The following is a 15,468-nucleotide window of genomic DNA, read 5'->3' on the forward strand; positions in this document are numbered from 1 at the left end:
AATACAGTATATGGGGAAAGTGAAGTGGAGACCCTCAAACTGCGCACGCAAGTCCCTACTACCACACTCACCCGCTTCATGACCAGTGTCCGCTCACCACTCTCTTCGTCAGGAGTTGGAGGAAGTGGCCGGTTTGGAGCACCGCCACTCGACGATGGACCTAAGGCAAGACACAATCTCCACATCAACAGAGGCAATAACAATAAAAACAAAGCACTATAATATTGTAAATAAAACTGTAAAATCCTGTTACATAGAATACACCACTGTGACAGTTTATTGTTTCCCCTATGAAATGAGTCAAGAGTAATATTGTTGGTAGTATTCCACCATGTTCTGAGAAAGTCTTCTTAGTCGGGTTCTTGAACATCAAGACTACTTGCAGATCGTGGCAACGCCTGTATCACACTCCGATACTGGCCGTTCAAGATGATTCAATAAAACTTACTGAACTTTTCAGAGGCACAACAGCGGACAAATTAAGTTTCATTCTTTAAACTTAAAACTCTCTAAGAGCAGAACTAAATATTCCACAATGTCAACTACACTATACAGTCAATGCTCCAGAGGCCACCACCTAGACATAAGGCTTGCACCACTGTTAGTAACATAAGCAATGGGTTCAACTGAAACTACACCCTTGCACTAAAAATGAATGAAATTTATCAGAATAAGTTACTAAGCTATTTGCTTATGAGTAAGAAATTGTGTTATAGACCAGTGCAACTACTGCCCTTATTAAAATTAAAACTAAGCAATAAATGCGCAAAGTCTCCTCTGACACGAGTTTTATCTGTTCAAATTGTTCTATTGGGCTGCTTAGCTTGGAATCAGGTGTGGCTATCAATGGTAGGATATCACACCCTGTACACTTTCAAGAATCTTAGTGAAGTTTTACTTTCAGGAATTTCATACTCACAGTTTTGTTAAAGTCCTTGTCAAAAAAGAAATGAAGGCGTTCCTTAACAACAGCTGAAGAGCATATTACATTCAATGTGTACAAATAAGATGCTGTTTTCCTTAATAATCACATTCCAAAATTTATAGAGGTCAACGTACTTCTAATTTACTGAAGAAGTTCTTAAGTTATGCACAACTACACCATTATCATTTTTCCTCTGGACTTATCACTGCTAGAGGTATTTAAATAACTCGGGACAGTAGGGCAAACCTGATGGCAATGCACCCGGAACAAGCCGAGGAGAAAATATGTTCACCAGTTTCACAGTGTCTTCTCGTAATTGTCCTAATATCTGAGGGTATGAACTGAAACTCTCAAAGAGTACAACTTACCTGTTATATAAACTATAAACCAAAGAAATGAAAAAAGTACAATTTCTAACCTGGTCAACTTATAACAAAACATGCTTGTCCATAGACACTAAGATCCAACACTACGAAACTGTAACTTTGCCCGAAGCCACTTATGCTTGCGAAACCTTGTTCCAAATTTAAAATGAAAGAAGAACTGATCAGCTCCCCAAAACTGAAAGAAGAATTATCAGAACTTGCATAAATAAAAAGTACCAACTTGAAGCAGTCTGGAGAATCCTCCCCAATGAAACTGTCTATCAAGAGATTGACCCGGTTACCAGCCCAATGAAGAAGATAAGAATCCCTTACTTCTTTCACATCTTACAATTACCAGAAAACAGGATTTCACGACAACTAGTGATGAGGAATCCGGGAAAGAAGACAGGAGGGCACTGGATCGAAGAAATTCAAGAGGATCTCAAAACAGTTGGACTCTAAATTACAGATGCAGAGAACATGAATAAAACTAAGAATTGCAAATTTTCAACTGAAATGATGTACAGAAGGCCTGTACAAGTTTCAGACGAATTAAGAACACTGCAATGAGAACGAATAAAGAATTACTGGGCAGATAAGAAGAATCAAACAGTACAACCTTCAGAGAAAAAGTGTACATGGAAGACTCAAGTGGTCCAATAAAGTTAATAATAATAAACCATAATAGTGTTCCATGAATGCACCTAAACTATAAACGTTACCCAAAACTGTGTTAGTATAAGTGTATGGATGAACACGTGGGCCATGCTGTGATGTTATGCTTCTCTAGGCCAGTTCCCTTTATATGTAACATTACGCACTTGTTCCACCTCAAACTGCCTAGGCATACAGACTAGACTTCTCAAGCAGATCAGTCAGGTTTCCTCCAGTATGTGGTGGAGCTGCAGCATCTTTCCACGAGGCTACCCTTATCAGGACAGTAAAATCATCAAGGTTGGGGATTGAGGATGAGGAGCCAACACTCTTTGTTATTGACAAGTGTAACTTCCCTAATCCTCCATCTGCATTCTGCAGGTCTTATGTCCAGGTGGTGGAGTTCCAGATACATTAGCATACATCTTTCTAGACTGGGCAAAGACTGAACATTCAGAAATTACTTTGCATTGACTGTGTATAACGTACTAGGGCAGTTCGTATGAACTTGTAATTAATATGACTAAACAGGTTCAGAAGTGTCATTAAATCAATGTTTCATAACCACACTTAATTTTCTTAATACCTCTATTTTTGAACAAGTTTAAATCAGTTTTAGGTAACAATAATTATCATCACATTTTTGTAATTTTGAATTACAAAAATATCAGTATCAATTCACGTTTCATATGTTGTATTCATTGCTGAATATTGCACAACTAAATAAAATTACAAAACTATGTTAATGATTGTATACTAGTACTTAAATACAGTCAAACCTCGATTATCTGTTCACGGAAAAGTTTTACAAGACTTTTATTCACAATCCTCAAAGAAAAAGATTCCCCGCATCAACCATCTGAAAATCACAGTCCATTCAGTATCAAATCAGCAATCAAGAAACAGTATCTCACGAAAGGACGGGTACGACATATACAGATCTTTGTGCAAACGTCCTATCAATTCAGCAATTAGAACAAGTACCAGGAAAGCGATCAGCGGTGAACATGCTTAAAACACCATCTACGCACCGCATTTGCTAGATACTGTTAATCATAAAGCAGAGAGCCCAAAACAGTTTGAAGGAGTCACAGAGCATTCCGACAGCTCTACCTGAAGAGTGGTGGCGATTTTGGTGATTATTGTTTTAAGAGGAAGTACAACTGGGCAGTCATCCTCTATTAACACTATTAGAGGGCGAAAAAATGCAAGGAGTCCTACATTTCAAAAAATTAAGGTATTGAGCAAAGAAATTCAAGGGCCGTGAAGGGCATGAAACTGAAAGCCTCTCTACACCCCTGAAACCTAATACCTCGAACAAGATTCTTGTCACGGAGGACAATGTGCAAAGGACCACATGAATGCTTTGATTCCTTGTAGTCATTGGCAAACCAGCGAAACCAAGGTGATTTACGAATGCTCGGAAGTCACCAGCGCGGTACTACGCAAACGGTAAAGCCTGAATGACCCACTGTGGACTGGACGCATCTATGGGTGCTCCATAAGGATTATCTTGTCTCGATAACTGTGCTGCCCACCCACAGGAACTTCCTTTCTTAAGAAATAGGAACTGCACCAGTGTCCTCCAGGTGCTCGAAGGGTACTACCACAAGCAATTGATGAAAAAGGCTGTATGACAATGAACTTCAATATTCTACCAACAATGCATTTTGCTGTGTCAGAATGGTTCTATGTTTCACCTACCACAGTTCAAAACTGTTTTCATAAGTGTGGCTTTCATGAAAACAGATATATGAATGACAATGAAAAAACTTATCTATTAAGAAGTCTTGATACAGTTAGTAGAACTTGTAAATTTTTAAGTCTGTCAAAACACTGTTACTTACCTGTAATAATAACTGTTCATTTTTTACAGGTATGTTAAAGCGTTCTCTATGTTTCGACAGACCAAAAATGATTGTCAGTTCTAGAAACTGTTATTGATGAAGATAGAGAGAAGCTCGACTCACACGCAGCAGTCAAGAGCAAGCTCGCCATTTGCAGCGTAATGAGCGTAGAATAGCTGTGCAGCAATGTTATTGCTATAACTAGCAGAGAAGGATGCGAGCAAGGGGGAAGATGAAGTTGATCCCCTGCCAACGTGTTTGCCGAAGCATCAGCGGCTTTCAACAATATCCGATGACACAGATGGCTGTGAATTACAGAACGTTGTAAATAGTGTGAGAGCACTGTACTGTGTTAAGACTTTATGGCAAGCATGCAACGGAAGAGTTGTCTGTCTGAGGACAAAATAAGGAACTACATCGAAGATGAAACTCTAAGCGTCATTGGTATATTTGTTAGTAGTGATAATGATTCTACTGATTCTTCGGATGATGACCTTAGTATTTCTAGTGAAAGTGAAGAAGATATTACATCAGAAGCTAAGGTGATGGCAGGAGATGTTGAACATGTGGAAAAAGTGTAAGCCTGGGGATAGTGTGCGACCTAATATAATTCTATTTATAGGAAATCCTGGAGCGAAGGTTGGATTATTACCACAGGTGAGTGCGATTGACTGTTTTGAACTGTTTCTAACGGATTAAGCTGTAAAAATTTGATACTGACCGAAAAAAGTCTGTATGGTAAAAGTGCATTGAAAAACTTGTAAATAAATCTCCGCATACAAGGGCACAGTTTTGGAAAGAAGATAACTCTTATGAAATTCGGCAGTTTTTTTGCGTTAGTGTTGTTGATGGGAATAATACAAAAGACTGAAATAAAAATGTAATACTCAAATGGCAGTATTCTCAAAACACCAATATTTTATGAAACCATGTCACATGCCTACTGTAAAATAAAGTGTAAATAGAGTGTAAAGTAAGTATTTATTAACCTTGTTCCCTTAATAATTGTTACTCATTCCTCGCTTCCTAAAAATTAATAATTTCCTCCATTAAAACCCTCACTTTTCTGGCACATGAGGTCTTCCAGAACCTGCCACTGAAGTGGTAAAAGACTTTTCCTTGGAAAGCGACTATTTCATGGCCGAAGAAATCATGCTGTAAAATACGACAATTTAAGTGATGTTTCTGTAAACTTTTTTTGGTGTGTGTATATAGTTTATGTGCGATAGAGATACTCTATTCGAGCGTATGGTTAGTATAGTACGCTTTTTTCTGAGTTTTATTTAGTTTTAGTAGTATCATTTTCGTACAGTAGTCCGCTGTAGCGAGTACGGCATAACAAGAACTCCGTTGTAATGTCAATTTTTGTTCGTCACTTCAAAATTCCTATATTAAACTGTGTATTATCCTTCGGTTACAGCGAGAACCCTATCACTGACACATCCATTATTACGAGCGATTAAGCGTGCGCAATATTTTCCGTTACCAATATTTATGCACGCGATCGATCAAATTCGGTATCATTTCCTCGCTATGTCCACTATCGAGTTCTCTCGTCGACATTCGAAGGCGATGTCGGAGTCCGTAATACCCGTCGACTGCTGTTCTGTAAAGAAAATTTGAAATGAAAGAGAACTTTTTTCATAATAAATGCATAAATAACGTGTTCAATAATAAAATAAAGGCTGAATTAAACGACCTCTTAATTTTAATGTTATATACCAAACTGAAATTAAGTAAGAATGTGACAGGCACTACACCTAAAGATACGACAGAGTACATCACTAATTTCAGAGCATAGTTTATATTTTCTCGCGTCTAGCAACATTTCGGAAAGGCTATTCCCAAGTAAATTTTTAGCGAGGAGGTTATAATTTCTCTACATGCGTTTGAAATATGTTTTCAGGATGCATACACGGTTAGGTTAGTTGACGCCATTTGAAGAAGAATACCTAAATGGTGCCACAGAAGCTTCTGGAGTGATACTGTATTTCTCCAAATCCAAGATAATGTTTTTTCTCAGTATCACATATGAAAAATCAAGGGTTGCCATTCATTTGTGGCCTAACAGTAATGAACACCACTGGCAACTACTGCAGTAACCACGCTGCTTATTTTCACCCCCGCACATGCACAAACTGAAAACTCACTGACAAACGACCGCCTCTTTATTAAATATCGCTAGCCGTGACAACCGGTTGTACAATGCCTCTGTGTAAAGTCACTGGATGTCGGGGAAATAGTGAAGATAGAATGACGTTCTATTAGCCTCTACGAAAACTTTTCCCAAATATGCAGAATGACATGAAAACACGCGAGCCTTCGAATTCTTAGAAAGGCCATGGCTACTCAATAGCAGAGTTATAATGTGTCTCCTGTACCTGACACTTAGTAAAATTAAGTTTTATATACATACAATCATTATAGACCGTTATGCCTTTCAACGTTCAGTCTGTGACAGCAGAAATATTTTCGTGATGGCTAATCGTATTGTAAAGATACCTACGTGGAACAGGTATTGCCGGCAAATTTTCAGCAGATTCTCGTCAATACTGAAAATAAAAACCTACACCCTGTTTTCTAGTCATTGATCGAGTCAGGGATGTAATGAATGAAGCACACATAGGCTATTAGTACAATGGGGTCGCCACTCCCAAAGTGATTTATTACTGACTGGAGTTGCTATGAAATGAGAATGGAGTGTGTTACTGGAATGAAAGATGACCGGGAAAACCAGAGTACCCGGAGAAAAACCTGTCCTGCCTCCGTTTTGCCCAGCACAAATCTTACATGGAGTGACCGGGATTTGAAATACGGTATCTAGCAGTGAGAGGCCGATACGCTGCCGTCTGAGCCATGGAGGCACTTCTCGTCGATAATATGCTGCCAATTTTAAGTTAATGGTTATTAAACACTTGGAAATGTAAAATAATTGTGCAGCCGCAAGAAGATACGCCATAGGCTTAACTAATATTCGGCGTCAGCGTGAAGACAAAGATAGCTTAAAATGGTGTACCCTACAAAAAATGCATTCAGTGGCCCGCAACAAGGGTGCTTTAAAAAATTCGATAATGAAATTGTGAGGTATGTGCACGAAAAACGCAAGGGCGGAATGGCCATACCGTGGCGCAATAAACTATTTCGTTGACCTTCAACGTCCGCAATTAGGTCTATACATCGCTAGCCGCTGAATTTGGCTGACCCCGGCAACCAAAACAGGCATGTAGTGGCTGGGTGAAAGTAACAGTTTTATAGTAAGCAAGAATATTTCTTGAGGGATTGTCGTATTGTACAGATGTGTAGAATAGGCATTGCGGGCAAATTTTCAACGGGTTCTCTTCAATATTATGATGCTAACTTTAAGTTAATGGTTATTAAACCTGAGGAAATAAAAAATAAATATGGAGGAAAAAAAACCAACCAAGAACAACAACCAAAACAAAAAAAACCCCGGCGTAACTAAAGCCAATGTCCGGCGACTAAAAATTATATTAAAATGTGCATTGTACAAGAAAGGCATTCATATGATATTACAAAGCACATTTTAAGCCTGATTAAACTTTTTGAAGGAAAAAGTGGGGGTCGTCTTATTTTCGGAGAAATACGGTACTACATTTTGTTCAGAATAAAATTAAATGAACACTTTCACGTAGTATCAGATTTCGAAGAATAACAAACAAGTAATCCGTTGTTTGGATATGGATTTTAATGTGCATGGGGGTTTTCCCGAATTTAAAAAAATCGGATATAACGACAATCCGCTATAGCAAGTAAATGTTTCACTGTTGTGAATTTTTGCAATCACGGATTTCTAATGTATTTGTGTGTGGCAATTACTTGTTTAAACGACTGGGACTGTTATAACCTAAGCTTATTCAGCATTGAGCTGAATTACATTAGTGGTTACACCTATCGTGCAAGCCATATTTCACGCCTGCTTAGCAGCTAAATAAAAAGAACATGAATGCCTCAAACAGGGAGACCTTGAAGTAAACTGCATTGATACGAATTGAGGAATATGGAAGGGATCAACTAACCAGAAAGGAACAAGGCAGGGTTGCAGTTTATACCCATCAATTTTAGTGCTTCAGTACAAAATATCAAAGTGAAATTTGGAAAAGGAAATCAAAGTTCAAGGAGAGGAAATCAGAATTCCAAGACTAGTGGATTGTGCAGAAGATCTGGAGAATGTTATGTATACAGTTTTGGAGAATGAGTACGTGATCCAAAATAAATCTAAAATAGTAGTATTGGAATGAAGTCAAATGAAATCAGGTGATGCAGGAAATTTGAGATACTGCGATTTGAGTTATTGTAAGATTACATATTTCATCCAGCCAAATTGTTGATGGTTTTACTTTGTCCCAGTTTTGCTATATTGTACAGTTTTTCTGTGGTCCCTCCTAAAACTGAGAATGGTTGTTACAACTTAAAATTACCTTGTTATTTATTTCACAAATATTCAAAGCCTAAACTGGTGAATGTTTGTTCTCTCGAATAGCTACAAGCAGAACAACTAGGAGAATCACATCCATGTGATAAGTCCAGCAGAGATCTGTATGGACTCAAACTGAGAAATGCTTGTAGAGTTCAGAATTGATTAAAAAATAATAATTTACCATCCATGAATCATAATTTACTTTAAAAACACATTACAATAAACAGTGAGAAGACTTGTAACCGCTTAGGTGACAACTGTTCACAGAAATCTCAAAAATTAATGTGTCACCAAAGAAAACTTGCCAAAGAGGAAAACGTGTTGCCTCAAGACTAAGAAAGTCAACCCCATATTAAATGAAAATGCGAGGGAGAAGAAGAAAATTACAGTAGAAGTCCTCTATAACGGGTATGGCACATAACGACGGTTTTTGTCTGTCCCTTCAAAATTCCTACATTAAACAGTGTGTTATCCTTCGGTTATTGCGAGAGCCCTATCACTGACGCCTCCGTTATTACAAGGGATTAATCGTGCACGATTTTTTCCATTACCTATATTTGTGCACCCCAGCGATTATGCTGCATGCGATCAATCACCTTCCGTACAGTTTCCTCGCTATGTCCACTAGCAAGCTCTCCCGTCAACATTCGCAGGCGATGTCGGAGACGACTGGTACACCTGTATACTGCTGTTCCGTAAAGTAAAATTGAAATGAAAGAGAACAGATTTTCGTAGTAAATGCGTAAATAACATGGTCGATAGCAGTTGTCAACTCCTTTGAAATAATGCCTAAGTAAACGATCGCTTAATTTTAATACCGACGTTCAATAAGAATCGGATTCACCTCAAGATATGGCAGAGCCCATCACTGATTCCAGAGGTTTGATTACATTTTCTCGCGTCTGGTTACATTTCGGTAAGGCTATTTCCAAGTAAATTTATGGCAAGAAGGTTGTCATTTCACTATGTCCGCTTGAAATAGGTTCTCATGATACATATACGGTTAGGTTACGTGACACCGTTTGAATAAAGGAACTGAAGCGTTTGCCACAAAATGCGACCTTCGGTATTGTTTCCTCTCTATGTTCACTTGTGAGCTCTCTTGTCGACATTCAAAGGCGATGTCGGAGTCTGTTAGTAATGCCCGTCGAGGATAACACGTTTTTGTAATAAATAATGTGGCCAATAGCAGTTGTTAACTCATTAGAAATGAAGCTGAAGTAAACGACTGCTTAATTTTAATGTTCGATACTGATATTAAGGAAGAATGTGATGCACCTCAAGATATGGCAGGGTACGTCACTGATTTCAGAGGATAGTTTACATTTTTTTGCGTCTATTTAAATTTTGGAGAGACTTCCCATGTAAATTTTTAGTGAGGGGGTTATCACGTCTCTACATACAGTTGAAATATGTTTTCATGCAACATGTACGGTTAGGTTAGGTGATCCCACTTGAAGAAGAAAACTGAAATGTTTGCCACAAAAGTCTCTGGAGTGATAGTATAATTTTTTCAGAATGAAATTAAAACACACACTTTCACGTAGTATCGGATTTTGAAAAATAACAAACAAGTAAGCCGTAGTGTGGAGATTATCCACGAAAACGCAAATTTTGAACAAACTGATTGCCGTTTCATACCGATTTTAATGTGTAAGGATGTTTTCCCGACTTTAATGAAAAGTCGGATATAACAATCCGCTATAGCGAGTAAATGTTTCGCTATTATTAATTCTCGCTATAACAGACTTCTACTGTACAACAAACAGCGAGTACCTACTCTAATCAAAATTAAATTACTGTTTTAAAATGTGTGTGTGTGTATATATATATATATATATATACACACACACACACATCACTACAAATTATCATAATTTGCAGAGCTGCCTATGTTGGCTGCACAGCTGTACACTTGAATTCAGGATATCGGCAGCTCACCAGATTGTTTATTTTCACCCAAGCAAATACCAGGTTTGTACTTTCCTATCCCAGCATCACTGACAGCTTCCTCTAGCAAAATCTTATGAATATGTCCACACTTCCGTCTCCCCCAGCACCGCACTTATACTATATGAGAGTAGACAACACTTACCATCGTGTATGACCAGGGTCTGAGGGCTGTGAGCTGCATCCGTTGGTCTGTAAGGAGAAAGTTCTGGCCTACACCAAATAAACAACAACAGTAAGATTAGTGAAAAGAAGATTAAGTTGTGTTAGGAAGAAGATGGAAGTTTTAAGAGAACACAAGCTTTAATTGCATACAAGTCCAACTTATTACATTCCATCGTACAGGTGAAGACCTGACAATAAATCTAGTGAGCCTGTTCAAGACTGGTGTATTCTCATCATTTGGATAAAGTGTTTTGTGTGTGTGTGTTCTCACGCCCTTAGCCTAATCCTGTCAATTAACACTGTCAAGGCTTAACGTCCCCATCCGACAGATGGCGAATGAAATTGTAGAAGGAATCTGCTGTGGCCTATGAATAAGAACTGTTCTGGCATTTGCCTGGAACAGAAAATGGGAAACCACAGAAAACCATACTCAGGACAGCCTTGCCAAACCACCCGTACCCCAAACGCAGGGCTTGGCTCCACAGCTGGAGCGCGTTAACACGAGAGGCCATTCCGCTCAGTCACAGAACTATAGGCGTATGATAACGCAAAATGAAGCAATTTCGATAAGGTGGCACGAATCTGGAAATGTATGTGGGGCATCTGAACAAGAATGCGATAGCAGATCATTTGATTCACAATTAAGTATTTATTTATTTTCCACCACAATGATTGCTTAAGGCAATTTTTAATGGTCAAAAGTGGTACATGTTTCGTATATTATCAACATCTTCAGCCACATAACACCGTTTAGATGAAAAATATATAAATTGACAAAGTAATATATATATATATATATATATATATTTCTCTTGAGTTGTTTGTTTTAATGTTGTCAATCTTATGTTAATTTTAAGGACACCTCCTCTAAAGCATTACTTTGTCAATTTATATATTTTTCATCTAAACAGTGTTATGTGGCTGAGGATGTTGATAACATACGAAACATGTACCACTTTTAACCATTAAAAATTGCCTTAAGCAATCATTGTATCGACTAGGTGGAAAATAAATAAATACTTAATTGTGAATCTATTGAAGTGTGATACGGACCATGAAGCTGATTTTATGTAAGCAGATCATTTATCATGAAAGCAGGATGTCAGTCAGATAACTTCCATTGCTGTCGTACAATACGATATTTTTACCCTCATATGAACTTCTCAAATACTATTCATTTGCATGGCCACGGAAAATATTGTTTTGACACTATCCATATCCAATTAGAATACTGGATTTCTGTATGGTGAATCTGACGATGTAAGTACTTAAAGGGACCAACCCATAAATCCATGTCCTGGCATAATCTTACAAACATTTTGTGCTTTTTCTACCCGAATTGCATCTTCAATTTCCAGAAAGGCACAGTGAATATTACTATCAACAACTTTCTATCTCAAAAACAGTTTATCATATAAATCATCATCTACATTGCCAATTATACCAATACAAAATATAACCCTCTTTTAGTTTGGAAATTTTACAATGATGAAATAATTTTCTTTTAATTCTGTATTCTGAGTTTCCTTCTCTTGTCTGTCGATTATAATGTGGAGCATGCTTCTCTACGCCATAGTTACATAATATGGAGATTCTACTTCACTCTGTCCTTCCACCATTCATCTTCAAACTAGTCTTTAATACCTGTATCCTTCCATCCTGTCTTGCAGTCTCCTAACATTAACTCTCTCACGAAACCTCACTCAGTTGCAGAGATCCCACTTTGCTTCTCTTGGAGGCTGCTGAAGCAAATGTCAATTTCAGTGTGAACCTATCAGCACATCCTTGTTCCATACTCTGCAACTTGTCCAATTTCCATCCTCCGACAATGTACTACCTAAATATTTAAAACTGTCAATCTTCTCCCGATCCTCATGTCACCACTCTTCACTCTATTTCACCTTGTCTTAGTTACTATTATACAGTATTCTGCCTAGTGGCAGATCCATGTCTTCGTACGAAGAATTTCTGATGCCAATATTCCCTGTTTTCAATTTCTTCCTTCAGTCCCTCTTTCATGTCATACAGATGTTCAATTCTTCTTCTTCCACGTCCAGCATTTACTTTGACCTTCCCTTCGGTGACGTTGTGTACGAGCCCCTCGTGTCTAAGTATGTGTCCACTCCAGTTGGCCTTCCTTTGAAGAATTGTATTCAAAATAGTTTTCTTCTCGCCTCCTCTTCTTAGTACATCACCGTTTGTCACCCGATCTGTCCACTTGATCCTCTCTATTTTCTGCCAACATAATATTTCAAAACTATTTAGGTATTTTTCCTCCCTCTTTCTCATGGTCCATGTCTCTGCTATGCTCCAGATGTAGCACTTCACCAGTTTCTTCCTCAGTTCCAAGCTCAACTTGCTGGTTGACGATTTTTGGTTAAGGATCTAAATGACTATAATATTGAGTAAACCACATCCTAACCCACAACCCTTTCAACTTCAAAGGATAAATATTCCACCAGATTCATGGTGCTGCTATGGGCACTATGATGGCTCTATCCTATGCCTGCCAATCTATTCATGGAAAAACTAGAAGGATTTCCTTGCTACTGAACCTCTCCAGCCCCTAAGTAACTACTCAATGAAAATAAGATACGGTGGCCTAACTTCTATCTTGCAGCCACTGGATGTGTGTAATAACAAACTATTTAAAGACCACTTACGTCGATTTTAAAACAAGTGGATAATGAGCGGCGATCAGCTGGAAATATTAGGCGTCCATACTTGGACTTGTTATGCTCGAGGGTAATGAAGAGTTGGGTGGGACCTTATACCACCTGAACTAATCGGCAAGAACTTCAAAAGGACTGGGATTTCAAATGCAATAGGCAGATCCAAAGATGGCACATTGTGGCAGAGACGAAGAACCTTATAGTGGTATGAGAAGCAGCGAGGATAGCACATCAGATTCTGAAACCAGCAATACCTACAAACAACATTTGGAGTAAACTGTTTACCGGTAAGTTCGTATTTCGGAACAATGCAATATTTTGGCAAGTGTAATATTTTAACTTAAATGCCCAAATTAATTTAATTTTTATTATCAGATTGGAAAAATGATTGCTGGAATGTTGCAAATAAATTATGAATTTTGACTAACTATTTTAATTATTTTGATATACAGTATATACGTGAGTATATAAACTTGTATCAAATACAATTTAGTTATAAATTAATTTTTTGGGTAATACAAATTATCATCCTGAATTCCTTCCAGCGAGCTGGGTAGAATGTTTAAGAATGATTTGCCTCTACTTATTACAGTCCTGGTATGCTTCTTTTCTCTCTAGGACATCCCATATTTCTTCTCTCTTCTCTTATTTGATCTAAACACCTTTTTCTAGGGCGTCCAATTGGTCTTCGTCCCGGAACAATCTTTTCCTTGGTGATCAAGTTGCCTGCATCCGCTCAACATGTCCTAGCCTCTTCAGGGTCAAACTGACCTGCAGGTCTCTTCATGTCTGATCGTCGTTTTCCCGTATCCATCGTTCAATTTATTCGGTCCTAAAAATGTTCCACATAAACCAATGTTGAATTCCCCCACATATATAGTTCCTCGAACTATCGTTTTGTCGCATCGATCGTCGAAAAATATTTGTCCTCGGCCACAATTTTGCCGCATGGATTGATCGTATGTAAAAAATGTACACAAAAATTTTTGAATTTAAAGAGACAGCTGAATCCTCTAGCATATAGTAGCGGCAACCTGTTACGTGAGAATGTACAAGCGATTACGAGTTGCTAGTCTTGAGCAAGGATCTTGTAGGCTGGAGTGCTGTGCGCAGGTTATTCACGCGCAACATCACTACGAGCCTCCTGGCACCAACGCTTCTCCTCGACCCACTACCCGGCCCACAGAAGTATTCTTGTTTACAAGAATTAAAACAGAGACACTGTAAAACTCAAATTTGCGACCATTTTCTGTGTTGCTATTGGCTGGCTAGGGTTGCCAACTTCGTTGAAAATGAGAAAAACGTGCAGTTTATAAAATAGTTATGGCGAGCGCCGAGTACGTTTTAATTAGTCACAGGATTATTAATCGCGTCGTACCTTGTGATGTGAGTGGGATGCTCTAGGCCCCTTGACCACTTTGTTGCCCCCTACCCAGTTGTCTTGTTACAAACCGGACCAATAATCTTTTCACTAGCCTGCTCTTGAAACTAACCTCTAAGATGGCAGTATCGCTCAGCCCGCTGTGACATCGTCCGAGCTGCACCATCCAAGTACACAACTGCCATGCTTAAGGATAGTCTTGTGGGATCCAAGATATCATAAATGCTTCTGATGGCTGCCGAAGTTCTCTCTCTTACATGACATTTGAAAGAGATAGCTGAAGGTTGAAGTGTGATACCCAAATACGAGGATCGAGTCATAAGTCATGGCAACTTTTTTTTTTTTTCCTCGCGAACAGGAGACAGCATGGAAAATCTAAGATATGCATTTGGAAATATAGGGCATGTATTTATGCACAGTGCCTGAAGACAAATTCTGACTTCAGGAGATTGTTGTAGGAAAGTTAAAGAACACAGGCCATTAGTAAACATTGTTTTATTATGGAATAGACAGCAAATACACAAGACTACATACAAAGGACAGGTCTCCACTGGTTACAGACCTTCGAAATAATCACCCAAGGTTTCCACCGTGCGTTGCCAGCGGTGGGGCAGGCGCTGAATACCATTCGCTGCATGTGTATCGCTAATGTGTGACACCTCTCTCCGTAATGCTGTTACGATGTCCTCTTTGTTAACAAACCGTTGTCTGCGTAATGGCTTCTTGGCTTTGGGGATTAGATCATAGTCACGTGGGCTCAGATCAGGCGAATAAGGCGGGTGTGGCGTGCATTTCTGCCACGGAGAACTGCTATTTTAATATACGAACGCTGCTCCTGCTTGTTGACTTCCATTTTGTGACGCTCTCACTCACACACTGAACTCGGGGGCATGCTTAGACCCACACTGTTGTCTACATACACCATCTAGTGGCATCATACGCAAGTACATACCGTACGTTTCCAAATCCATATCTTAGATTTTCCGTGTTGTCTCCTGTTCGCGAGAAAAAAAAAAATAGTTGCCATAACTTATGACTCGACCTATGTATTTAAATGAGCTCACGACCTCC

General features: G+C 38.7%; 1 protein-coding gene across 10 annotated transcripts in view; it reads right to left on the bottom strand.

The window, feature by feature from the left end:
• The window catches only part of msn (serine/threonine-protein kinase msn), a 225,024-nt gene that overhangs the window by 89,966 nt on the left and 119,590 nt on the right, over positions 1-15,468 (bottom strand). For 9 of the 10 annotated variants that reach the window (XM_067158047.2, XM_067158046.2, XM_067158039.2 and 6 more), the window contains 2 exons: positions 10,325-10,392; positions 72-160 (listed from right to left, as the gene is read on the bottom strand). In XM_067158047.2, coding sequence (XP_067014148.1) covers positions 72-160; positions 10,325-10,392 — 157 coding nt within the window. The remainder of the gene's footprint in view (positions 1-71; positions 161-10,324; positions 10,393-15,468) is intronic. The other variant, XM_067158041.2, reaches the window with a different exon arrangement.

Source organism: Anabrus simplex, chromosome 14 (genome assembly GCF_040414725.1).
Source record: "Anabrus simplex isolate iqAnaSimp1 chromosome 14, ASM4041472v1, whole genome shotgun sequence".
Lineage (NCBI taxonomy): Eukaryota > Metazoa > Arthropoda > Insecta > Orthoptera > Tettigoniidae > Anabrus > Anabrus simplex.